The sequence below is a fragment of the Acomys russatus genome, chromosome 22 (genome assembly GCF_903995435.1).
Source record: "Acomys russatus chromosome 22, mAcoRus1.1, whole genome shotgun sequence".
In the NCBI taxonomy this organism is placed as follows: domain Eukaryota; kingdom Metazoa; phylum Chordata; class Mammalia; order Rodentia; family Muridae; genus Acomys; species Acomys russatus.
Window position 1 is genome coordinate 8787865 of NC_067158.1, and position 25330 is coordinate 8813194.

The following is a 25330-nucleotide window of genomic DNA, read 5'->3' on the forward strand; positions in this document are numbered from 1 at the left end:
TCTCATTTATAACCCTTTAGACTGAATGTGACAGTTTTCAAAGACATTACTATCAGGCTCTGATGTGTATTACTTTGAAGCAACGTACCACTCTAACTGGGCTAAGATACTGAAGAGAGTTATCACTTATTATCCCTCAAAAATCATAACATCAATAAACCTACTTACTAGGGCCTTAAAATAATGGCAGAGTTAACAGTCTTAAAGTAGTCTCAAAATAGTCTTGTACAATTCTTATACTGAGGTAGGTGGACAACGACCCTCAGTAGCTTAAGTGACCTACACACAGCTGCAAGAGTAAGAGACTAAGACTAAAACCCAGAATTGGTCTCTAATTGATTAAACTTCCTCTGTTCCCTAATTTCAAGGGGGTGGGGCTGGGGTGGGTGCATAGATATGGTTGATGCAAATGGAGCCAGAGAGCAACCATTGGTTTCCTTCTTCAGGATCCTTGGCCTTGCTTATAAGACACAGCCTCTCACTGGCTCACCAAGTAGAGTAGGCTGGCGGGCAGGCCGGCAGCGCCCCAGCCTGGAGGTTAGTCACACAGCAGCACTGCCAGCGTTTTGCCTGTGTCCCCGTAGAGAACTCAGGGTCCTCTTTAACCTGTTGCCTTCAGCACTCAAACCACTTACTCTATTTAGTCTGGTGCTAACACCAACGCCAGCAAAAATGTTCACTTACAAGTTCAAATTTACTGTTGAAATAAGGTCTTGTCTCCTGAAGGATTAATAATATTTGCCATGTAACGGAATCACTACAGAATTGAAAACTCTTGGCAATGTGCTACTAACTCACAAAGTCAAATAGAAAATAGTAAATAAAGACAAGTTTTTTAAATCGTGCAGTGACCTAATCAAAAGTGTGGATGAGCCAGGCGCGGTGGCGCACGCCTTTAATCCCAGCACTCAGGAGGCAGAGGCAGGTAGACTGCCATGAGTTCGAGGCCAGCCTGGTCTACAAAGTGAGTCCAGGACAGCCAAGGCTACACAGAGAAACCCTGTCTCAAAACAAACAAATAAAACAAAAGTGTGAATGTTTTAAATCTTGTTTAATTAGCTGTAACTTTTCTTTGGGAAAGATTTTTGTCTAATTGCTTTTAATTTCCCAGTCATTTCTTCTTTGAGCTGCAAAGCCCTCAGGCGTCTGTGTACAGGCTGAACACAGGCTGGGAACCATCTGCAGGGCCTCCTGTCACCCTATGGTAACATGTAATGAGGGAAAGGCAGAGAAAACACTAAAAATTAAGTAAAGCACACTGAAGACAAGGAAGGAAGAGGAGGAGGAGCGACTACGAAGCTGCTTTGAGACTGTCAGATGGCAGGACACGCTGCCTTCAATGTTTGTTCTCTCCACGGCCACAGCAACAGCTCCAACCAGCTAGACTCTCAAGCTCTGTTACAGAGAGCCGTATGTAATACCCTAGCCTCTAGCGTGTAACTGACAGGAAAGTACAAATTCTAGACCATGTTCTTAAAAGAAGCTGGAGAGTGAACCTCGGGCCTCCCTCACGCTAGATCAGCACTCTACCACTGCAGTGGGCGTGGTGCTTTACAACAGAAACAGAAACGTAACTACTAATATCTGAGTATTTGATTCATGGCAGGAGTGGTGCCACATGCACAACAGTAAAGAGACGGCATTTAGATACATGGGCTAGGTCTAAAGGGCCTCTGTCTACACAGGAAGAAAGGCTTGCATGATACACACAAACAATTACAGGAAACTGCCAATCTAGTTGTGAATGGACAGCTTTCAAGTTTTTTTTTCACCCAAAAGACCTCAACTAGAAATGAAGTGAGAATCCAGCAAGCGCACTATGAGTGTACAGCAGACATGTGTGCTTACTCAGACAACTGTAGGAAATCATTAAGAAAAAAACTAATAGAAAAGCGAGCAAAGGCCTTCTATGCGCACTTGATAGGAGAAACTAATGAAACACTTAGCGTAAGAAAAGGTGCTCTCCTACCAATCACCAGGAAAATAGAAAATCTAAACTACTACACCTGTGGCATATACTCCAAAATGGCCAATATGCAGATTAACAAATGGTGAGAGTGAGGAACTGACACACCAGGAACTGACACACCAGGAACTGACACACCAGGAACTGACACACCAGGAATCTCCCTGGCAAGATTCTAAGTGCGTGCAACTGGGCATCAGACTAAATGAACCTAGAGAATCTTCCTTCTGCTTTTACAACACTGGTTGGATATACATGAGGCCTTCCCTTCTGCCATCTTTTCCTCTTGAACTATGACCTTAACTGAGCACGCCCAGTAGTGTGTATTTTTAAAGTAAATATACTCAGAAATGTGCCAACCCAGAGTATCTTCCCATATGAACATGTAATAGGCTTTCCAAATAAATTCCTCATCTTCTTTTTTTTTAACTTTAAGAGCGTGCCATTTTGAAACACTGCTCTGCTGACTGCAGGCAATAGAATTTTCCTTCATCCTTGTAAGTTAGCTGTGCTCAGCTGTTCACTCACCAAAATATGAGCCCATTACATTCAGTGACTGTATGTGTGTGTGTGTGTGTGTGTGTGTGTGTGTGTTCCTAGCATCTATATGTGCACATATATTTTTCAACATATGTTTGCAGCATGTACATAAAGATGTTGATGAGTTAGGAGCTAAGGATTTAACTCAGTGGCAAGAGCTTGTGCATAATATGTACAAGAACCAGTATCAATCCAGGTACCGACCAAAGGGTGAGGCAGTGATAATCGCTAAAACTGGCGGTAACCACAAAGTTTATCAATAGTAGAATTGTAATGTTGTCCTAGATACAATTTTATACACAAATACTCACTACATGAAGACACCATGCATATAAAACTGAAGGAAAAGGAATCAGATGAACACAAAAGTGCAGTTCTACTATAAACAGCTAAAACTAACGCAGCAACAACACACACACACACACACACACACACACACACACACACACACACACACACCCCGACATGCACACATCGTGCCCAGTGGGACCTCATATTTTACTTGAGATGAGTTTGTTACACTTTTCCTTCCTACCAAAACAATACCTGAACTGCACAGATCACTAATAGTTTTTTTCCTTTTTGGCTTTTTATGACAGGTTTCACTGCCCTGGACTCACTTTGTAGACCAGGCAGCGATCCGCCCAGAGGCCCAGGAATGGTTTTAATGACTCGCTTCAAGATGGAACTGGATTAGAGCAGGAGAGGGATGAGCAGATTTTCTAGAGAGCTGAGGCTGCTCCGTTTCTTGATCTGACCAGTGAGTCCATCCACCTTTTCATTCTGCACTAGCTATTTGAGATGAACTTACAATCTGCCCATTTTCCCACATGTGCACTGTACACTAATTAAACGTTTTTTTAAAAAAGGTGTGAAGCAAAACAAAGCAAGGAGAGCGCCATTCCTCTGCACTGCTGGTACAGATGGTACATGCTGGAACAGAGAGCACCTCAGATGCAAATGGAAGTCACAGAGTGAGGGCACCAGAGCTGCCCTCTCAGGTGAAGATCTTCTAACTCTGAAATGTTTCAATGAATAAATAAAACTAGGTATTGCTTAAGATACAGAATTTGTTAATGGTGCTCTTTTGAAACAGAGTCTCATTGTTATCTCTGACTCTCAAGGAATTTTTTATGTAGACCAGGCTAGCTTTGAACTCAGAGATCGACCTGTCTCTGCTTCCCAGGTTCTGGGATTAAAGGTGTGTATCACCATGCCCAATCAAGATACAGAATTTTAATATAGATTTTAATAGCAATAACTAGTAAATATAAAAAATATTAGCTTAAACCTATGTATTTACTAATGCAGTTCAGGTATTGTTTTGGTAGGAAGGAAAAGTGTAACTAACTCATCCCAAGTAAAATATGAGGTCCCGCTGGGCACAGTGGCACACACCTGTAATTCTAGCACTCGGGAGGCAGAAGCAGGTGGATCTCTGTGAGTTCAAGACCAGGCTGATCTACAAAGCAAGTCCAAGACAGCCAGGACTACACAAAAAAACTCTGTCTGAAAAAAACAAAAAAGAAAAAAATATGTGAATTCCATGAGGTGTGGACCACAGGTTGGTTTAAGTGTAAAAATCAGTACTAAATCTTATTACTCTTAACAATTAAATCCAAACTATGTGCTCAGAACAGAAAGCATTTGTGGGTTTTATCTTTTTAGATACCAGCTATTACAGGGACACCTGGTGAACTTCAGACTGTGATCTATAGATTAGATGGTAATAATTTATCCATTTAACTTAACTGCTATAGTAATTGGATTTTGTAAAAGAATATTCTGGTTTAGCAACTATACTCTCTGTTATCTGAGATAAAGGGGCATCATGTCTGATTACAGACACAAAGAAAGGGAAAAAGGAAAAAGCAAATGAGAGGGGCCATGTAGTAAACTGTTCACAACTGGGGACTTTGGATGACGGATACATAAGAGTGTTTCATATGATTATGGTAAATGTTCTACAAATATAAAATAACTTCAAAACACTTTTTACAAGTGATGTCTGAAAAGGCAATGTGATCCATAGGAAAATCTTGCCTCTGGAAAACCAATATGTAAGTCAAATGCATCTTTATTAATATAAAATAAGAAAGCAGAAGGAGCTGGAGAGATGGCTCAGAGGTTAAAAGCACTGGCTGCTCTTTTAGAGGTCCTGAGTTCAAGTCCCAGCACCCATATGGTGGCTTCCTACCATATGGTTCATCTATAGTGAAAGTTGGTGCCCTCTTCTGGTGTGCAGGTGTACATGAAGGCAGAATACTGTATGCATAATAAATCTTTAAAAAAAATAAAAAGAGAAAGAGAAATAAAGAAAGGGAGAAAGAGAAAGAGAGAGAGTGTGTGTGTGTGAGTGTGCAGAAGAACAGAAACATTACCAGAACAGTTCCTGGAAAAGTTCTGTTTACTTTATGTAACTCTCCCAAGCTTCTTCTGAGTCAATAATGCTAAGGAGAGGGCATCTCAGTAAATAACTCAACCTCCTCACAGTGCTACGGCCCTGTAATTTCTCTGCTGTCTCCAAGGGTCACTTGCACACCTTCTACACATTTTCAAAATGAAGTATGCTTCATATGTTTTATAAAATTAACACTGTTAAATTCTAAGCAAAAGGTTACATTGTAAAAACTAAGCTGAATTCTGACTCTTACTGAAACCACTAATAACATGGTTCACAGAGCTTAGCACTCTCACAAAGCTGCTATACTCACAGAATATCTATACCTCCTGGGGTAGCAGCTGCTGGGGTCTGCTCTTTGCTGGATGAAGAATCAGTAGTACATTCTGGTTCGGATACCGAATCACTGCTGCAGGGCTCGCTGTTGGGAGACGTGTTTCTCTGAGAGGTAGTGTCAGCTGCTGCAGATGCCAGCTCCCCCTCACTGAAAGCATCACTTATGAACAAGCCTTCGTGGGTCAGATAAGCCACCTCTGTGTCCAGTGAAGTGTCCTTTGCAGCACTCCTCTGCTGCGAAATCTCCTCCAATTCTCTAGTTCTTTGGTTTTTGTCAAGAACTGAGAGAACAACACTGTGAATGATATTCAATGTTGCCTACCAAAAAGAAAGAAGACATGGTTTTAAAAGATGCATTTAAATATCATGAACACAAAATTTACAAGAACTATGTGGACACGTCTGAACACCTATGATCATACATGAATCAAAGTCCTATAAAATGTTACAATGTATCAATCTGGTATTGAACAGCAACAGTGACTTGTGAAAACCAACTGCATAGGAGGAGAGAGAAGAGATCCACTAGAGCTTAAAATTCAGAGTAGCTACACCCTCTCTTATTTTTTTATGGAAATTTCCCTAAAACACACTGTGTATTTTGCTAATGTCTTGATCATGCTGCCCAGACAGACAACCTGGCTCTCAGAGATGAAGTATGCCTGCTTAAAAGAAAAATAGCTTATGCTCCTTGGTGTGTGTCCCTATGTGACAGCAGCTCATCCTGTTTTCTGGACACACTGTTGTCATCCAGTGCCTCTGCTGCCTCTCTATAAAGTGACCCTTACTGTGGCCGTTGCACACTGCCCTTCTCATGACTGGCTTCCAGCACCAACGGCAGCTTCTTCAAAGAGACCTTCCCTGACTGCGGTCGTGGCTGCTTTGTTGTGGTTGTTTTGTTTTGCTTGTTTAAGAACATTTATCATCTAAAATTATCTTTTTTATTTATTTAGGTCTCTTTCTACTGCATTGTTAGCTCCACCTCAACATTATTATCTTAAATAATGGAACTTGACACAGAGGAAATATTTGATAAACACGAGAAGCTAGGTAAAAGAAAACAGTTTATATAAATTACTACCTTTTATAAAGTAAGGGACTCTGACACTCATAGCTGCAAATCTCTTCCTCTTTCAAACATTCAATTTCTTTTGGGGATGGACATAATTCTAAGTAAGCAGACTCCAAGTCAAATCTCCAGTCAGTGGAGGCTGAGTGAGTCTCATCAGCACAAAGACACCACAGACGGATGGGGGGAGATGCAAGAAACTGCAACCAAGGCTCAAAGACATCCTTATATACAGAAGGCTGGCCTACATGCAGCTGAACTAACTGGCTCAGTTCTATGAGCACTACCTGGAAAGCTGACCGAATTCCAGATATATTCCAGGCAACTGATATGTAAGCTTACCTTAACTCTCTGTAGGAAAACTGTAAACTTAGAGAAAATATCCTTTAACAGATCAATCCACTGGGGGAAATTCAACATTCTCATTTGATCTGCAAGCCTATAAAAAAAATTAAACAAAAATAACTGTCTCTGAACTGATATGGTAACCTCTGTAAGCTGGAGGGAAAGACACTAAGTATTACACAAAAATAAAGTACCATTTATCTAGAGCACTAACTAACACCACAGACTCCAAAGCTGAGAGGTCAGCAACCCAACTCTCCTACGCGTTTAAGCGCCATGCAGAATGACCAGTCCAGTCACGTACACTGACGCACAGTCCTTATCACACTGCAGTGTCATGTGCGACTGCTCTGTAACCACTGAAGAAATAAGCCACATACTTACACATCGACATTAGCTAAAGGTAGAGTCTCTCGTGGAATAATGATACAAGTATAACACTTCCCTCAACAGATTTAATACTTCACTTTTTCAACTACAAATGTAAAAAGCACTTTTCCACCTGTGTGAAGCAGGACAGCCTGATGGCACGGACTCTGAGCAGCACCAAATCAGCCCAAAATCCCAGCTGTTTAATGCAACTGCTGGTTGTATAACTCTATCAAGTAGAACCCTTCCTTGTTTTGTCTGTTTGTTGTTGTTTTTGTTTTAACAGGGAGAAAAAGTGTGTCTCCTATTCAATTACAAACATTAAAGAAATTGATAAAAATTGCTATCAGCAACATACGGTACATCTAAAAAAAAAAAAAAACAATGAATCAGCCAACATTAGTATTGATAGTTGCTCGATATTTTACAGAACTAAAACAACTTATTACTCGTTATTTCCAGTGAATGCTGCCATGGCCCTGAGTTTATTTAAAAAAAAAAAAAAAGCATTCTTGTACTGGATACCAGGAAGTTCTCTAAGTTGGAAATTCCCTATCAGTGTCTTAGCTAGGGTTTTTACTGATGTGAGAGAACACCATGGCCACAAACAACATGGGGGAGAGAGAACTTATTTAGCTTACAACTCTCAAGTCCCACTCTACCGCTGAGGGAACTCAGGCAGGTACTCAAGGCAGGAACTGACTTGGAGGCCATGGAGGAGTCTGCTCTCCATGGTTTGCGAGGTGCAAAGGCCACCAGCTCAGGGGTGGCACCACGCACAATGGGCTGGGATCTCCACATCAATCGCTATTTAAGAAAGTGTGCTAGAGACTTGCCTGCATGCCTATCTTATGGACTCACTTTTCCCTTTCCCAAATGACTCTAGCTTGTGTCAAGTGGACATGAACTAGCCTGCATGGGCAGGAAAATAAGTCCCTTTTTCCTGAGTTCCCTACAAGTTCCCATGTCTTGTCTCCCAGCAGCTTCTTCTTTATATTAGTTGCTCCAAACAATTCTGAAACAAATGTGTCAAGGAATAGTGTGCAAGTTGTAACACTCTGCATCTCCATTCTGGATGAAAATGAGTGAGAAATTCAGTCATAAAATACTCATTACCATCCTTCTCAAACGAATGGGAATCTCAAGATGAAAGCAAAAACTGTATGGACACAGACAATTGAAAATTAAATATCCAAAGTCCTTGAAGCCTATTAGAAGCTTGACTATAGAGCTAAATGATTTAAACTTAACACTTGCTACCTCCACTATAATTAACTATTTTCAATCCCTCCCACTTTGCATCAACCCTCTATTCCCTTTTTGTGCTCAACTTTGCCCTGAAAAGCCAACCTGCAGGGCTTGGCCAATGAAGAGTCCTTATAAGGACTAGAAAAAGCAAAGACATAGTAGTCAACTTGATATGCCCAGTTCTATGCTTTTGTTAGATTTACATGTATACAAAATAGTCCAAAAATACTAGGTGAAAATTTTCAAAATATAACAATTTCTCACCATTGTGAGTAGTGCGAGGACTGCTCCTCCCCTTCCCCACTTTGGATTAGCATCATCCCTTTGTTGAACATATCCACGCTACATATACTACCTGCCCAATAATCCCTTAGTAACAACCTCAGCTAACAGATTAACTGTGTAAGCATCAGTGTTCTTCCTCAAGTATCCTTTATTTTGGACACAAGAACCAGGCAGCAGGGTATAAACATCTGAAGGTCAATTAACTCCTGTACTGTGTAGCAATGGTAGAGGACACATGAGGAAAAGCATGGATTTTGCAAGCGTGCATGAGTGTCCGTCTGCACTCACAAGGAGCTCTACATGTATCTCCTGAAGCTAACGGGTGGACTCTACTGTCCCAACTCCTCCAGCTCCCTCCCTGCAGAGCCACTTCATGATGACAGTTTTCTGTACTCAAGGACACAGCTTTTATTCCAGGACAGCACTGTCTTTCTTCTGAATTTTGTTAAGTGCTCGTTTCCCTATCTCTTAAAGACACTTCTTAGTAGGTATGTTTTAACACTTTGACCCAAAAACATTACTTAGTTTAGTCCTTCTTAAAATTCTCAGGTACTTGTGCCGTCTTGCCGCTGACTGACAAACACAGAGCTACATACATGTTTATACTTACTTCACAACAACATCTGTGTCTATGTCTTCTATTTGTGAAACTTTATTAATCACACGCTGCAATTTAAGAAAAAGGGGAATTTGGTTAATTGTCTTTAAAATCCCAACTAATTCATGAGTTAATTCATAAGTTAAAGAACACTCTGAGGTTGGAGGTGTGGACAGCTCCGTCAATAAGGTGCTTGTCCTGAAAATATGAGGACCTAAGTCTAATTCCCCACATCCACGTTACAAAGCCAGGTGTAGCTGAGCACCCCGTAACCCTGCTGCTGGGGAGACAGAGATGAGCATAACCCTGGAGCTCACTCAGGGACCAGCCAGTCTAGACTGTTAGGCAAGCTCCGGGTTTACTAAGAGACTATCTCAAAAAACAAGGTGGAAGTCTCCTGAAGGACACCCAAGATTGTGCTCTGGCCTCCATATGTGTGCACACACATGCATGGCCATCACTCCACATGCACCTGAACATGCTCACACACACGTATGAATCAAAAGCAAAAGAACTGGGCTTAGAGCTAGCACACTGGTTAAAAGCACTGGCTCCTCTTCTAGAGGACTGAGATTCGATTCCCAGCACCTACTCGGTAGCTCATCATCAGTTCCAGAGGATCCAATGCAGCCTTCTAGCCTCCTCAGGCACGAGGCATGCAAGTAATGCACAGACATACATGCAAGCAAAGCATTCATATACATAAAATATCTTAATAAAGAAACAAAAGCAAAAGAACTCATGATAACAATAGTCTCTTTCTGTACGTGTGGTGCTAAAGATAAACATAGGGTTTCATTACAATAAAAAGTAGACACCCCAGAAACTCACGTAAACCGTACAGAAAGTATAGCACTGTCACACATAGTGTTGTCTGTTGAACCACAACTCACTTATGAAACTCAGCGTTCAAAGTGCTTTCAATTCTATGCTTTGCCCAGCTACTACTCTTTTCAAAAGTCACTATTTTTTAAGGTTTTATTTATTTTTATTTCATGTGTATGAGAGCTTTCCTGAATTTGTCTGTGCAACACACGCATGAAGGGCCTGCAGAGGCCAGAAGGAGAAAACGGAAGCACTGCAACTGATGCTAATTACTGCTGTGGGCACCACGATGGCGCTCTGGGGCCCTGACGCTCTGCTGTGGGCACCACGGTGGCGCTCTGGGGCCCTGACGCTCTGCTCTGGGCACCTCGATGGCGCTCTGGGGCCCTGACGCTCTGCTCTGGGCACCTCGATGGCGCTCTGGGGCCCTGACGCTCTGCTCTGGGCACCACGGTAGCGCTCTGGGGCCCTGACGCTCTGCAAGAGCAGCCTGTGCTCTTCACTGCCACCAGTCCAGACCCAAAACTTACTTCTAACGGATTTCTAAGGTAGAGATTAATTTTGCCTGTGTCTGAATCTTACATGCAGGGAATCCTTCAGTGTCTGCTCTTTCTGTATCTGGTTTTACATTATATTTACATAGCTTTATGCAGTTATGAATAGTTTACTCAATCCCATTACGATATAGTATTTCATTGTGTATATATACCACAATTCTGTTTATCCATTATATTTTCTGATGATGAATTTAGAATGTTCCTTTTTTTCTAATGGCAAATGGTGCTGCCATTACATTCTACTGTGTTTGAATGAATTTACCTCAGTATTCTGTTATGTAAATACTTATTAATAGAAATTCTGTAACATGTGTGTGCGCACACACACACACACACACACATATAGTAAATACTGCCAAAAATGTTTCCAAAATGGTTGTTCCCATTTAGAAACACAGTGCTTCAACCAGCTTAAGTAAAAAAGAAAGCAATTATAATTTTGTGTTTTTTATATAAACACTTAAAACTCATATATGTACATTAAACCGGTTGATGATTAAGCCTAATAAACATTTTATAAAATTAAGTTAAAAAATTTAAAACAAAAGCCGGGCGTGGTGGCGCACACCTTTAATCCCAGCACTCGGGAGGCAGAAGCAGGTGGATCACTGTGAGTTCGAGGCCAGCCTGGTCTACAAAGTGAGTCCAAGACAGCCAAGGCTGCACAGAGAACCCCTGTTTCAAAGGGGAAAAAAAAAAGTAAAACAAAGATCCAGGGAAACTAAAAACATGGTAGAGTTGGGAGTTCAGCTTAGTAACAGAGCACTTGCTAACATGTTCAACATAAAGCCTGGGCTCAATTCCCAGCACTAGGCGATAAAATCTAAAAGATTTTAGGTTATTACTAACTTAAAAAAAAAAGATTTATTTATTATGTATACAGTATGATCAGATCACAGTATAGATGGTTGTGACCACCATGTGGTTGCTGGGAATTGAACTCAGGACCTCTGGAAGAGCAGTCAGTGCTCTTAACCTTTGAGCCATCTCTCCAGCCCCATTATTAACTTTCTAAGCAGGGCAAAAAGGAAATTAACACTTATATACTTGTGAGGAATATAAATCAGTAAGATGTTTTCAGACAACAATTCAGTTTTATGCATTAACTTAAAAAGACCCTTCACTATTTGATCAACAATCCTGCTTTGGGGCCCCAGTCTAAGAAGGCCATCTTTTTGTTGTTCCTTTGTGTGCATGTATGGGTGCACATATGTTCATCTGGATATGCCTTTTTGGGTACAGGCATGGAGGCCAGAGACCATCTCGGTATCATCGCAGGAAGGCCTCAGTTCCTTTCAGTCAGGGTAACTCACTGGCCTGCAGTTCAGCCCCAGGACCTTCCTGTCTCTGCTTCCCCACTGCTGGGATTACAAGTGAACACTTGAGCCCAACATTTTCAGATAGGCTCAAGGATCACATGATGGTCTCTGACGGAGCCATCCTCTCAGTCTTCTTTTAAAACAAAAAAACAAAACTTTTAAAATTTTTATTTATTTTTATTTTATGTGCATGGTGTTTTGCCTGCATGTATGTGTGAATGAGGGTGTCAGATCTTGGAGTTACAGACAGTTGTGAGCTGCCATGTGGGTGCAGGGAGTTGAACCCGGGTCCTTTGGAAGAGTAGTCAGTGCTCTCAACCACAGATCCATCTCTCCAGCACCCCCCATCAAAAAACTTAAATATGAAAAATAAAGTAACTTCGTGCCCAAGGTCTATCGGTTTTACTTACAGTATCAAATTCAAACTTTAAATATTCCACATTAAAAGATAAAGTAGGCCTAACCAACATGATGTTGGGACAATTTTACAGAACCATAAAGTCAACATTTCTGAAGGTTTGCAAAATGTGAAAAAAATGCTCATGTGGGCTCTGAAATCTATCCAAAGTCCTACGCCAACAGCAGTAAGAAGCCCAGAACATCTTACAGCCATGACCTTGGCTTATAGAGCTGTGCTTCTCTTATTTTTCCATGTGTACAATTTTAACAAAATGATCAAGTAAGTATACTATTATCTGCTTATTTTACATATTACTAGGTGACATTAAAAGAACTTCACAGGTTTCAAATCATGTCAAATAAAAATGCACACTACCTACCTCTTTAATGATGCTCTTAGCTGTAATAATCATTTCTTCACCATAGATTTCTAAAAAATTAAGTTTTCTTTGCTTCAAAAGCCCGAATACAAGAGATATTAATCTTTCCTATTAAAAGAAAACAAAGATGTATAATTTTACATTTGAAATTTAATGTAAAAGCAGAAACATTTGTCAGAGGATTATGTCAGACTCTTAGATTTCTGGCTATGCACAGTGTGGCGCCTCCTAGCTGTAACCCCTCCCACAACAATCTTGACACCGGATTTTTGGAATCATGCTCTCCAACAGGTAAATCCTATTCTACCACAATGGAACAAACGAAGCTGGCTTAGGACTCAACAATGTTTTCATCTTTGTTCCATGGTTAAAGAATATCCTCAAACACGTACGACCAAGCAAGCGTCCCTGTGGCCCAGAAGACGGGAGGCAAACCTAGACTCTGACTAGGGCACCCACTGTAATAAGCACACATATTTAGACCATTATTAAGCAGGGACATTACTTTCTTCCCGGCCCCCTGGTAATTCTTGGCAATCATCTGCGCTGCAAAATTACAGGGCAGTGAAGCCTGGACAATTAAACATGTTCAGAACAGGTGAACAGTGAATTTGAATGGTTAACAAATTACCACACAACCATCACTTTTTATAGAAGCTAATCCCCAGTGGATGCATGCCCATGGAATGTAAGTTAAGCCATCCATCCTAGATTTCTATTTTGAACTTGGTTCATAGCCGTTAAAACCCTCCTTTCTAAGCACGCTATGCCATTATTTCATTCTCTAAGCACTTCTGATGCTTATTAAAGACACATGGCCAGCACAAGGATTCAAAAGTCTGACAGATACAGAAATTTTTGTGGTAGTTTTGTTCACTATGATCTGAGAAGAATGTGTTATGAACTAAAGCTGTAAAGGCAGCAACACTAAGCTGCACAGCTCAAACACGTACCTCTTCCAAAACGTGGCAGTCACCGTCCAGTGGTCTGTTTAAGTCGCTGTGAGAGTAAGTAGAGAACTCTGCGATCATCATCTTATCAATCAGCTTCTCTAATTCACAAAGCTGTGACCCCAAATGCCTACCAAAGACGAGAAAAGCATTAACATATTCACAAAAACCCATACATTTAGCCCAATTTCAGGAGGATAGAGCCTTTCTAGCTGACAGTACTTAATTCAACAAGATGGTGTTTTAATAAAATGGAGACCTTTAATGAGCAAAAGCACTGTCATATTGTCACGTCATCTCCAGAATTCTACCTTTCTTGTTTTTAACCAGTACTTGATAGGTTTTATGACTGCTTATTACAGATGTAACATCAGCTCCTCAAATTCCTTCCTTCATTAACCACTGAGTGAACATCCGTGGTGATGGATCTCTAAGCCACTCATTTATTCAGCAAACTCAAGTCCCTAATATGTGGCAGGCCCTATCCTTTTATATGAATGGCCCTAAATGGCCATAGGGACAGAGAGACTCAACTCAATGTCATGTTAAGTTTCAGTTATTGCTCATCAGCTGTCAGATCACTAAACTCAAAACCATCAGAGAACAGAGGTGGCTACCAGGACTTAACGGCACTTGCTGCTCTGGTAGAATTCCTGAGTTCAGTTCCCTGAACCTACATGGAGCCTAACGAGCCCCTGCAATTCGAGTCCAAGGGAATCTGACTCCACCTTCTGGCCTCTGCAGGTCCTAGGCACACATGTGGTGCACATACATGCAGGCAGAATGCTTACACATAAAATATCACAATCTTTAAAATTATTAGAGATATAACAAAGTATCATTAGCTACAAAGGAAGTTTTGCCACAAATCTAAAAGATTCATTAAAGCAATGAGCTGAGAAACCTAAATAACCCAGTAGACCTAAAGTATTTCAAGATTCTAAATGTAAGGGGAAATTGTCAAGGAAAAATCTGCTTACATGGCAAAGGAAAGGGACTTTGAGTAGTACAAGCTTCCCTTTTTTTTATTTGTATATATTAACTGTCCAAAATAATGGCTTTGGGGCAGCAAGATGGCCCCAGGTAAGGGATCTTGCTGCCAAGCCTGAAGACTTGAATTTCATCCCTGGTACCCATGTGATAGAAGGAGAGCTGGCTCCTGCAACCTGTGCTATGACCTCCAAGTGTTCTCCCCCTCAAAACCCCAAACACATAAATAGGTAATTTTTAATGGGGAGGCTAGAAATACAGCTTAGTTGATATAATGCATGTATCCTAAATTCAATTCCCACCATGTATATAGGCATGCACTTGCCTACAATCTCAACACTTGAGAGGTAGAGGCAGGAGGATCAGAAGTTCAAGGTCAACCTTGACTACTGGGTAAGCATTAAGCATTAAACTGTCTCATACACGCACGCACAGAAAATAAAGCATGAAACTGGGTTTTATTCCCACATTCTCAACATGCTTCTATCTGCTTTAATCACATTTGCGCTGTCATTGTACTCCCTCTCTGCTTTCTCTCTGGTCCCCTTCCTCCTCCTCCTAAAAAGGGCCCCTTCTACTTACATGTTTTACTTCAAACTAGTGGAGTCTTTCTACAGTTCAGTACATTCTTAGATAATTTTAAAGCTCTACCTTGGGATGAGGCTCAGTGATAGAACACCTGCCTGCCATTTCCAAGACCCTGGGTTTGACACCTAGCACTACAAAAATAAACAAACCAATGAACACACGAAATAGAATAAAACGCTCCCGCTGGTATGGTGGTACCCGTGACCCTAAGAGTTGGGAGGCTGAGGCAGATGGATGGTAAGTTTCAGGACAGCAAGGACAAGACCCACCTAAATAGACAAATAGTAAATAGGTCTGTCTTTGGGGATGATTTTTTTAATGTTTTAAATTTATATTTAATGGAAAGTTTACAACAACTATTTCTGATACATACTTTGTATTCACTTGAAAAGGAAGACCTCAACATCAGCAGCTATGTTTATAAAGATGGGCTGCATACAACACAATTTTCAAAACAGTTAAAACCATAAAAGCTTCTAGGAGAATAATGCTCTATCATAAAAGTTTATGTAGGCAGTGGTAGTGATAATTTTGAAACAAACCTGACAAAATAAAAGGTTAAGTTTGTATTTTATGATATGAAAATAGTTCTTAGACTTACTAAAAGGATTAATAAACACCTCGTAAGTGGCACCAACATTTCACAACAACATAAACTAAAACCTTGCCAGAACCTAGCAAAACTACTTAGGCAATTTCGCTTTGACCCAGGAATATCACCTTTTAGAACTGCAATTAGTTATGCTGGCCAAAGTTAAAAAAAAAAAATCAAACATACACACATACTCATTGCAGAACTGCAGCTAAGGAAGCAGAAGGCGGGCATGGTGGCACACCTATCCTCTCAGCAGTTAGAAGCCTAAGGCAAGAACTGAGTTCAGGCCCGAGCTATACATTACAATCCCGCCTCAAAAAAGGAAGTAAATCCAAATACTGACAAATCAGTATCTAACTAGATAAATCATAACAGTCTTAAACAAGTACCATACATTTCATCATCTTTCAAACTATTTTTTGCAGTATATTATTACAATTTTTAGTCATTGTTTATCTTTGACTATGCCTGACCTTATCACAGATATCACAGGAGAAAAAGTTTACACTGGGTTTAGTACTATTTGTGTTTTAGGCATCTTCTGAGGGTCTTGGGGAATAGCCACAGATAAGGGTGGGGAGAGGAAATTATTAAAATACTGCTGCTAGTTCTGAGAGCATACTGTGTGCTAAAACAAACGAGAAGTAGTGTTGGTATCTAAGACTCACACTTTCAGTCTGCTTATGACTAACACATTTAAGAAGTAACATGCTACAGGCATCAATGTGCAGGGCAAGCATCAGAACAGGCTCACAGGCTTTTTTTTTTTTTAATTGTATTTTGTTTTTCGAGACAGGGTTTCTCTGTGTAGCCTTGGCCATCCTGGACTCGCTTTTGTAGACCAGGCTGGCCTCGAACTCACAGCGATCCACCTGCCTCTGCCTCCCGAGTGCTGGGATTAAAGGCGTGCGCCACCACACCTGGCCTTCACAGGCTGTGTGAGTGAGTGTGAGCATGAGTGTGGGTGTGTACTGTGTGAGTGAGCGTGAGTGTGGGTGTGTACTCACTGTGTGTGAATGTGAGTGTGCACTCACTGTGTGAGTGCGAGCGTGAGTGTGGGTGTGCACTCACTGTGAGTGTGAGTGTGGGTGTGTACTATGAGTGTGAGCATGAGTATAGGTGTGTACTCATTGTGTGAGTGTGAGCAGTGTGGGTGTGTACTCAGTGTGTGAGTATGAGTGTGAATGTGGGTATGTACTCACTGTGTGTGAGTGTAAGTGTGGGTATGTACTCACTGTGTGTGAGTGAGTGAATGTGGGTGTGTACTGTGTGTGAGTGTGAGCGTGAGTATGGGTGTGTACTCACTGTGTGTGAGTGAGTGTGAGCGTGAGTGTGGGTGTGTACTCACTGTGTGTGAGTGTGAGCGTGAGTATGGGTGTGTACTCACTGTGTGTGAGTGAGTGAGTGTGGGTGTGTACTGTGTGTGAGTGTGAGCGTGAGTGTGGGTGTGTACTCACTGTGTGTGAGTGAGTGTGAGCGTGAGTGTGGGTGTGTACTCATTCTATTGGTTCTGTTCCTTTAGAGAACCATGAATAATGCAACAAAAACAAAAAACTGAAATATCACTTTCTGGGAAAAAAAATCACTAAATCTATGTATCCAACTAAGTAAATTGGAAAAATTACAATGCTTTCTACATTAATTTGGGTTTTCTGAGTGACCTCTGAGGTATTTGAATCAGAAAAACTTGTATATTAATACAGTCTACAGCAGATCTCATTTTATCAAACAGCAAAATCTCTTTGCTTTATCTCAAAAGTATAAAATGATCATTTTTTTCTTATACACCAAATTGCAGATTATATAGAACTATAGGAGCAACGAATACGTTAAATATTTTGACACAACCAATAAAATAAATTCCTTAAATGGAATCATAAAGTGGCCTCTTTATCAATGAAACCACAGAATGCTGAAAGCATACTTAACTCTTGATGCTGTCCATCTTTTAGAAAATCGGGAAAGGAAAGAAGAGAAGGAGGAAGAAAGGAAGGAAAGGCAGGCAGACTTTTGTTAATTTTTATCTGAAAATTAATTACTATGGTAGCTCCTTGCTCAGTAAAATTAGCACAACTGCCTATAATTTCAGTATCTGTATTATAAAAATCAGTTTGGTGTTCAGAACTATCTGGGGTCAAGATAGATGCTCATTCAAATTAAGCACAGCCCTAAGTTCTACTGAGATGTCTGAATTTCCTGTCTACTCTTTCATAAATAGCTGTATAACCTGAAACAAACATTTGAGACTGTCTAAACCTCCCTTCTCGTATCCCTGGAGACAGGATAAGATAGCCTACCTCATAACTTCTGTGGAGGAAAACCAAAAGTTCATCTAATATATGAAACAAACTTGGTACAGAGTACTAATGTAATCAATAAATGTTATCAGTTTCTACAAACCTTTATAATAAAATTTTTTTAAAAAAAGCAAAAACAGTCCTAGATTTCAACGTAATTAAAGCTCTTCTGTAAAAAAGGGGGGAAAGCTGCAGTCTATCAATATTGAAATGTTTTCTTAGGTCTATATGGAGACTTCAATATGAAGTATTTGAATACTGTTAATTTTAACAATACCTCTAAACTAATAATACAATAAAACTTATGTATTAATTCAATGATTTTTTTGCTAAGAACAGAATTTCCTTTAATATGTAATTATTAAAAATATATGTATAAAATTGTCCAGTATCACAATAATTTTAGACAGTAAAAACATTAATTTCTTTTAATTACAAAAACAATAAATATACAAAACAATCATTGTACGAATTAGGCACTAAATAGAAACCAAAATTTCTACCTAAATAAATTACTGTTTAAGCTCAGAAAAGAGGATCAGATTTGGTAGCTTCTATCAGATACACAGTACTTCTCTGAAAAAGGAAGGTTCTTTGGTTGAAATATAAAAAAAAAAAAAAAAGAAATTTACATAGAAGATGTGGGCACTTTATAAGACCTAACATTTTAGAGAACACTTTAGTGGTGCTCATATTTAGCACCTCAATTCTGGCCCACGTTAGAAATTCTCAGAGCGCTTTGAAAACACACAGGTGTTTCAAGCTTTTCTTCTGAAAGTATAACGTAATTGGTTTCAGTGGGATGTGCTGTACCTTTCTTCAAAGCTCTTCTGGGAGCCTATTATGAAGGCAGGATTGAGAATCACAGGTATGTATCAACTACAACTTGCTATTAATAATTAATTTTAATAGTTACAACTACCATAATCCAATCATTCCAGGATGCTAAAAACACACAAAAAAGGATGTGCCAAGTGTAAAAGCATATGTTTTTTAGTAATATGTTAGATAACTCACAGGTATCACAAATGTGTATTAAGATGTGCATGTCACAGCTCTTGCCCAAGACATTTAAAGCCTAACAGAAAGACTACAGAAACCACAAGTGATAATAAAGCACAGGAAATTGCAGTAAGATGTCATCAGAGGATATAAATGAAGTATTGTGAGGTTTAGTAGTCACAAAGCAAAGCTTATGAACAAAGTTTTCAGGTCAGTATCTCTGAAGTGAGAAAAAAAGAAAATAAACATAAGTACTATTTTCTGTCACTGACCAGAAAAAAATGTTAACAATATACAGAAAATGCCATACAAATAACAATATTTGAATTCTTTTTTAATAGGTATTTTTTGGTACTATGACTATTGAAAGTTTGAAATAAAAATCCCCTTAAGATGCAAGACAAAGATTACAGGCAAACATAAAAGCTACACAAGTGTACATAAAAATAAGAAGACTATCAGCAACTCTAACCAATACTGTCCTTGGTTAGTCTATTAAGAGAGAGATTAAGGGCTTTTCTAAGACATGCCCCATTAAAAAAAATGAGTAAAATATGACCTGAGACAGGGAGGGTAGAAGCAGATGAAATTTAAATAGGAAGTTCTTAGACTTAAAAAGAGCACAGTGTTTATCAACAACACTTACAGTAAAACTGAACCTGGAGTGTACATTTCTCCAATTGATTAGATAAAAACATAAAGAATCCAAAATTAATTGCATTTTCAAAGAAAATTAAATGGCATTAAAATACCAATGAAGCTTTATAAGGAGATAACATTGGTATTTAACAATCTCATAGTAAAAAGAAGGTAAATGCATCTAGTAGATTGGCCAGAAATTTAAAATAAAAAGTAAATTTTCGAGCTGGGCGAGGTGATGCACACCTTTAATCCCAGCACTTGGGAGGCAGAGGCAGGCGGATCACTGTGAGTTCGAGGCCAGCCTGGTCTACAAAGCGACTCCAGGACAGCCAAGGCTACACAGAGAAACCCTGTCTCCAGGGGGGCGGGGGGCAAATTTTCTCAACTACTAAAATTCAGTCTCAAATTACTTCAAGTATGAGTCAGGATTAGAAAGATTTTCTTTTGGAGTTTTTATTTTTTAAGTTACTTGCATATGACAATGAGTATCCAAAATATAAGTTAAACTCAGATTCTGATACCCAGCTGTTATGCAGTTGTGTCCATAACAGAACTGACAGTTGATAGGCAGCTTTACAGAAATGTTTCAGAATAAATGTCTTTCCATGTGTAGGCTCTACAGAAAGTAAGAACAGACATCTGAGACAAGAGCAACATCTGGGTTAGGGCGTGGACTACAAGGACTGGTCACGTGACTCACTGTGCATCACAGCCCAATACGGCAAAGTGACACCAACAAGATAAGTAAAGTAATAAATGTAAGCTTTGTGAGCTGAGAATAAATACAGGATTGGAACACTTGGATTCTGTAGTACAATAAATCATAAATCATTGATAATAAACATTTCCCTCTAGTCTTAGAATTTCTCTAGACACCTTTAGATAACTACAGACTTCATCAAACAAAACAAAACTGTATGAGCTTCAGGGTAAAAACTAGAACCAGTTTGGGATCTGATTTCAGCAAGCATTCATTCAATCTTTAACTCTATTTCTCAATTCTGTGCTAGCCAGAGGATATTGGTGCCAATGCTTATCAAAATTCATGACTTTATGAAGTGATAAGCAAAGTGTTTCTGTCTACTTTTGTAGAGCAATGATAAAATCAATACACATTAAAAAATGTACCACACAAACTTAAAATGAAAGATATTTAGAAAACAGGTTTAAAGTTGGAAATCATTTAGTCACTTGATGCAAAATTTTTATATATAGATATAATCTATAGGAAAGGATTTTCTTTTTTTAAAGATTTGTTTATTTGTTATATATAGTGTTTCTGCCTGCATGTAATGCCTGCAGGCCAGAAGAGGGCACAAGATCTCACTGGTAGATGGTTGTGAGCTATCATGTGGTTTCTGGGAATTGAACTCAGGACCTCTGGAAGAGCAGGCAGTGCTCTTAACCTCTGAGCCATCTCTCCAGGCCCAAGGAAAGGGATTAACAACAGCTTTCAATAGATTTTCAAAAAGCTTTGGCTTAGTCTGTAACCTTCTCCACAACCATCAAAATCTGGATTATGTTCTAGAGTTAAGATTCCCCAGCCAAGCCAGGCGGTGGTGGCGCACGCCTTTAATCCCAGCACTTAGGAGGCAGAGGCAGGCAGATCACTGTAAGTTCGAGGCCAGCCTGGCCTATAAACCGAGTTCAGGATAGTCAAGGCTACACAGAGAAACCCTGTCTTGAAAAAACAAAAAACAAACAAACAAACAAAAAGATTCCACAGCCATCTCTACTCCACAAACGCCATGTTGTACTGTACCCTAATTGTCAAGCCATGTGCTCAGCTCCTCTCCCTGACAAAATACACAATGGGAATTGTTAGACAGAGAGCAGCTCTTCTTTGTTCATGACTCAAACAACCTGCACTTAGCCCAACATTCCTAAGTGCTCACGGCCATTTCTTCAATGCATGAATGAATTTATCAAGGAATGAATGCAATTAGGTACAAGTTAAAAAGCATTTCCTAAAGGTCAGGCATGGTGGTATATGCCTGTAATCCCAGCACTCGGGAGGCAGAGGCAGGCTGATCTCTGTGGGTTCGAGGCCAGCCTGGTCTACAAAGGGAGTCCAGGACAGGCAGGACTACACAGAGAAGCCCTGCCTCGAAAAATCAAAAACAAAAAGCATATTTCTAAACACTCCAAATATAAACGTTAGTTTATGAGAACTTATAATTCAATTTAAATGAGCTTATTTTGACTCTAACTCTCCTAGAATATAGTTCATCTCTATTAAACTACAGAGCACATCTGTAAAACTGCAGTTGTTGCAGAACTTGTTACAAGTTCTGAACGACTCTGCCTGAAGACCAAAACTCCTAAAAGAACACAAAAATCTGCTTAGTGGAATGAAATTTTGATGGCTACAACTGGTCTATAAGTAACTCGATTTCACATAAAATATCCACACTACAACCAATCTTAAAGGTATTTTATACGTAATTCCAAAATCAAAATAGCATTGTTTGTTTTTGTGTTAGTGGTAGTGAAGGTAACACTCACAGGATAACCAAGCGCTCTAACCATCAACAGCAGCCGCCACTACACCCCTTCTTGTGTATCTGCCTGCCTGTCTGTCTGTCTATGTGCAGGTGTCCACAAACCACAAGTCAAGCAAGAGTGTCCCTCCTCAAGCACCACCTACTTTGTTTTTTAAGACAATGTCTCATTAGTTTGCAACTTGCTAAGTGGACCAAGCTCACTGGTCAATGATGCCCAGAGAGCTAGCTTCCTGTTTCTGCCTCTATTACCATGACCAACTTTTTAAAATGTGTGTTCTGAAGATCTAATTTGGGTCCTCCTAGTTGCTTGGCAAGCACTTCTCCACTGAGTTCTCTCTCCAGCCCTGTTTTTGTTTTTGTTTTTTTTTTAAGGTATTCTCAAAATAAGAACTCAGGAAGAACAGGTGTTTCCCCCCACCCCCAAAATCACTATTTGGAATTCTTTGAAATTTTAAACGATTTTCAATTAAAAACCCTATTTAAAAGATGTGTGTGCACGCACACACACACCTATATGCCATGACAACACATGTGGAGGTCAAGTCACAGGGCTTGGAGGCAAGCACCTTTGCCCACTAAGCCATGTCATAAGCCTACAAAAATCATTCTAAATTAAATTAAAGCATTCTGGTATTCACCTCTCCACCTTGACTTCCCATTTTGACACAAAGTTATCTGAACAGTTTCAAAATGCTATTTTAAAACTGTAATTCGTCGTGTATTTCTTTCATCTGTTAGAAACTCTAAGTCAGCTTCTCTACTGAACCATCTCCACTAATACTTCAGTTTTTATTTGTCGTGTTAATATAAATAACATTACTAAGCAAATCAATCTGGAAGAAAAAAATACACATTGACTTTGAATACATCTATACTTTAACACTGCATGTAAATACTTATCCTTGACATATCTGAGGCAATTTCTAACTGCTACTTAACAGACGTACCGGAAGCTGTGAATGCCCTGGAGCTCCTGCTGCAGAACCTCTTGAGTTGTTGCGATTAGGTCCAACGCTCCCACAAACTCAGAAGTAGATAATAACACCTGCACTGTAGGCTGAGTTTGGTGTACAGTGGCCATCAACTTCAGTTTATTATATACTTTAACACAATTATTTCTGGTTAGTGCCAGTCTTAAAATCTGTAGTGATCCTTCACACATAACTTTATCAATCTGTGCAATTTTATCTCGAAGCATTTTTACAGCCTGGGAGGTTTTCTTGAGGTAGTCCTGCAATTCGTGTTGAGAGGTCATTGCATGAAAAAATGCTTCTGAACGTAGCGAAATCTGGTGAGCAATGTTTACTTCCACAATATCCAGATAATGGCTCAGCTTCAGGGAGAGAGGGAAAAAAAAAAATCAGGTATGTCTTAAGTATATTATTCTTGACTTTCTGAAAATGACAAAAAGTTTCAAAAGTGTTAAAACTCTAATGTGTGAATTGCTAGATTAACGGATCCTTGGAATCTGGTCCACAAAATGGAAGTCAGAAAGTGCAGCCTAAAGACATGAATTTAAGACCAAAGAACAGAGGTTACTTACCTGTCTCCTCTTCTCCCAGCGTTACTACCTTTAAGTACTACCCTCTCCCAAAGGGTAACAGATTACAACTCCTTCAGATATTAGTGGTAGTTTGAGTTCTAGGATTTCAGAGAAAACTGTCTCCTTGACCAACACCAACATCACACATCATTTATCTTGGTAGATGGCTGTAGTTTACACCGAGCTTTTCTTGTGTGTACTATCACATTTATTTCACATGCATGTTTTTCTAATTGTAACAAGTCTGTCAGACTCAGCTCTTCATATTATACTATGCTGTCTCAAAATAACAGTACATACAATACAATTCATTTTGATGTTTTTTTATATTTTAAAAATTATTCTTTCATCCATTTATAATTTTTACTCCAATGTTTTATACTCTTAAGAGAGTCATAAATGCCTTAAATAATCAGCTCATGTAGACTGTAACACTACCAAAGTTAACTCTTGTATACTTGTATATAACCGTTGTACACTTAATATGCTTTCTAAACTTCAGCTCTGCAACTCTGAAGTGCATTGCCTGTCACTAAGGGTCCAATGCAAGCTTCCTCTTTCCTTCCTCCTTTCTAAGAGAATATGCTTCTTTTTTACTACAGTATCTTTCCATTTCTCTTTGTTGTTACTTTCAGATTTTGTAACCTAGGTATAGTTTCTGAATCTCGTAGTGTTAAAGGATTACTGAACTCTCGCTATCTAAGATTTAAATGATTAGAAGGTGTTATTTTTAATAATGGCCTTTTACTTAATACTCTTAAAATATCCAATGGGTTATAAATTAAGAAATTTTTGTAATTTGATTTTTCTTGAGCTCATACCTTCTCATCTTCAGCACAGCTACTCCCTCACTGAAAAAGCTACATGACTATAAACACAGCAAACAGATTACACAGCCAACAGACTCAAACCTCAGAACGTTGGGCAAAGGATGAATAGATAACCTGCACTTAGGCCTTATATGCTGTTGCTAATCTGTTAACGCGCCTGTGGTTTTAAAGATAAACTAAAACAAAAATAAAAAAAAGAAACTTCGGCAGAAAGTAAATCAACTGTGTTGCTAAGCACAATGCATTTCTCCCTGTGCCCTGCAGGGCTAAGAGCAAACCCAGAACCTCATATATGTGAGGCTCACTCTACTACCAAGTTACATATTCAGTCCTGGTTTGTTTGTTTGTTTTAAAAAGAAAAGTCTTAAAACAAAACAGTACACTGGGGGAGAGGTACACATGTCACAGCCTAATTCAGACATCGGAGGAAATTTTGCAGGAGTCATTTCTCTCTCGCCATGTGAGTCTGAAGCTACAGTCTTAGAGTTGCATCTTTGCCCAATAGGTCATCTCACCCAAGGAAAAACTTTCTCAATAAAGACACAGTGCAATGATTTGTGTTCTAATGCAAATTCACCACATCACAAGCCAGCACTTTGGGTAACACAGGTAGAAAAAAATTCTGGCACAATATTGCTTTAGTAAGAGAAACTCACTCTCTTCCATCACTTTAGGAGTTTGGGAGTGTTATCTTTCCTATTCTAACAAAGCAGAAGGCAAAGGAGTCAGGACGTAAATACAACAAGCCTGAC

At 39.5% G+C, this 25330-nt stretch overlaps 1 protein-coding gene across 1 annotated transcript in view; it reads right to left on the reverse strand.

The window, feature by feature from the left end:
• Vps54 (VPS54 subunit of GARP complex) overlaps positions 1 to 25330 on the reverse strand; it is an 83545-nt gene that overhangs the window by 20518 nt on the left and 37697 nt on the right. The window contains exons 7-12 of the mRNA XM_051165357.1: positions 23153 to 23538; positions 13591 to 13717; positions 12638 to 12745; positions 9170 to 9225; positions 6655 to 6751; positions 5221 to 5561 (exon numbers count right to left, since the gene is read on the reverse strand). Coding sequence (XP_051021314.1) covers positions 5221 to 5561; positions 6655 to 6751; positions 9170 to 9225; positions 12638 to 12745; positions 13591 to 13717; positions 23153 to 23538 — 1115 coding nt within the window. The remainder of the gene's footprint in view (positions 1 to 5220; positions 5562 to 6654; positions 6752 to 9169; positions 9226 to 12637; positions 12746 to 13590; positions 13718 to 23152; positions 23539 to 25330) is intronic.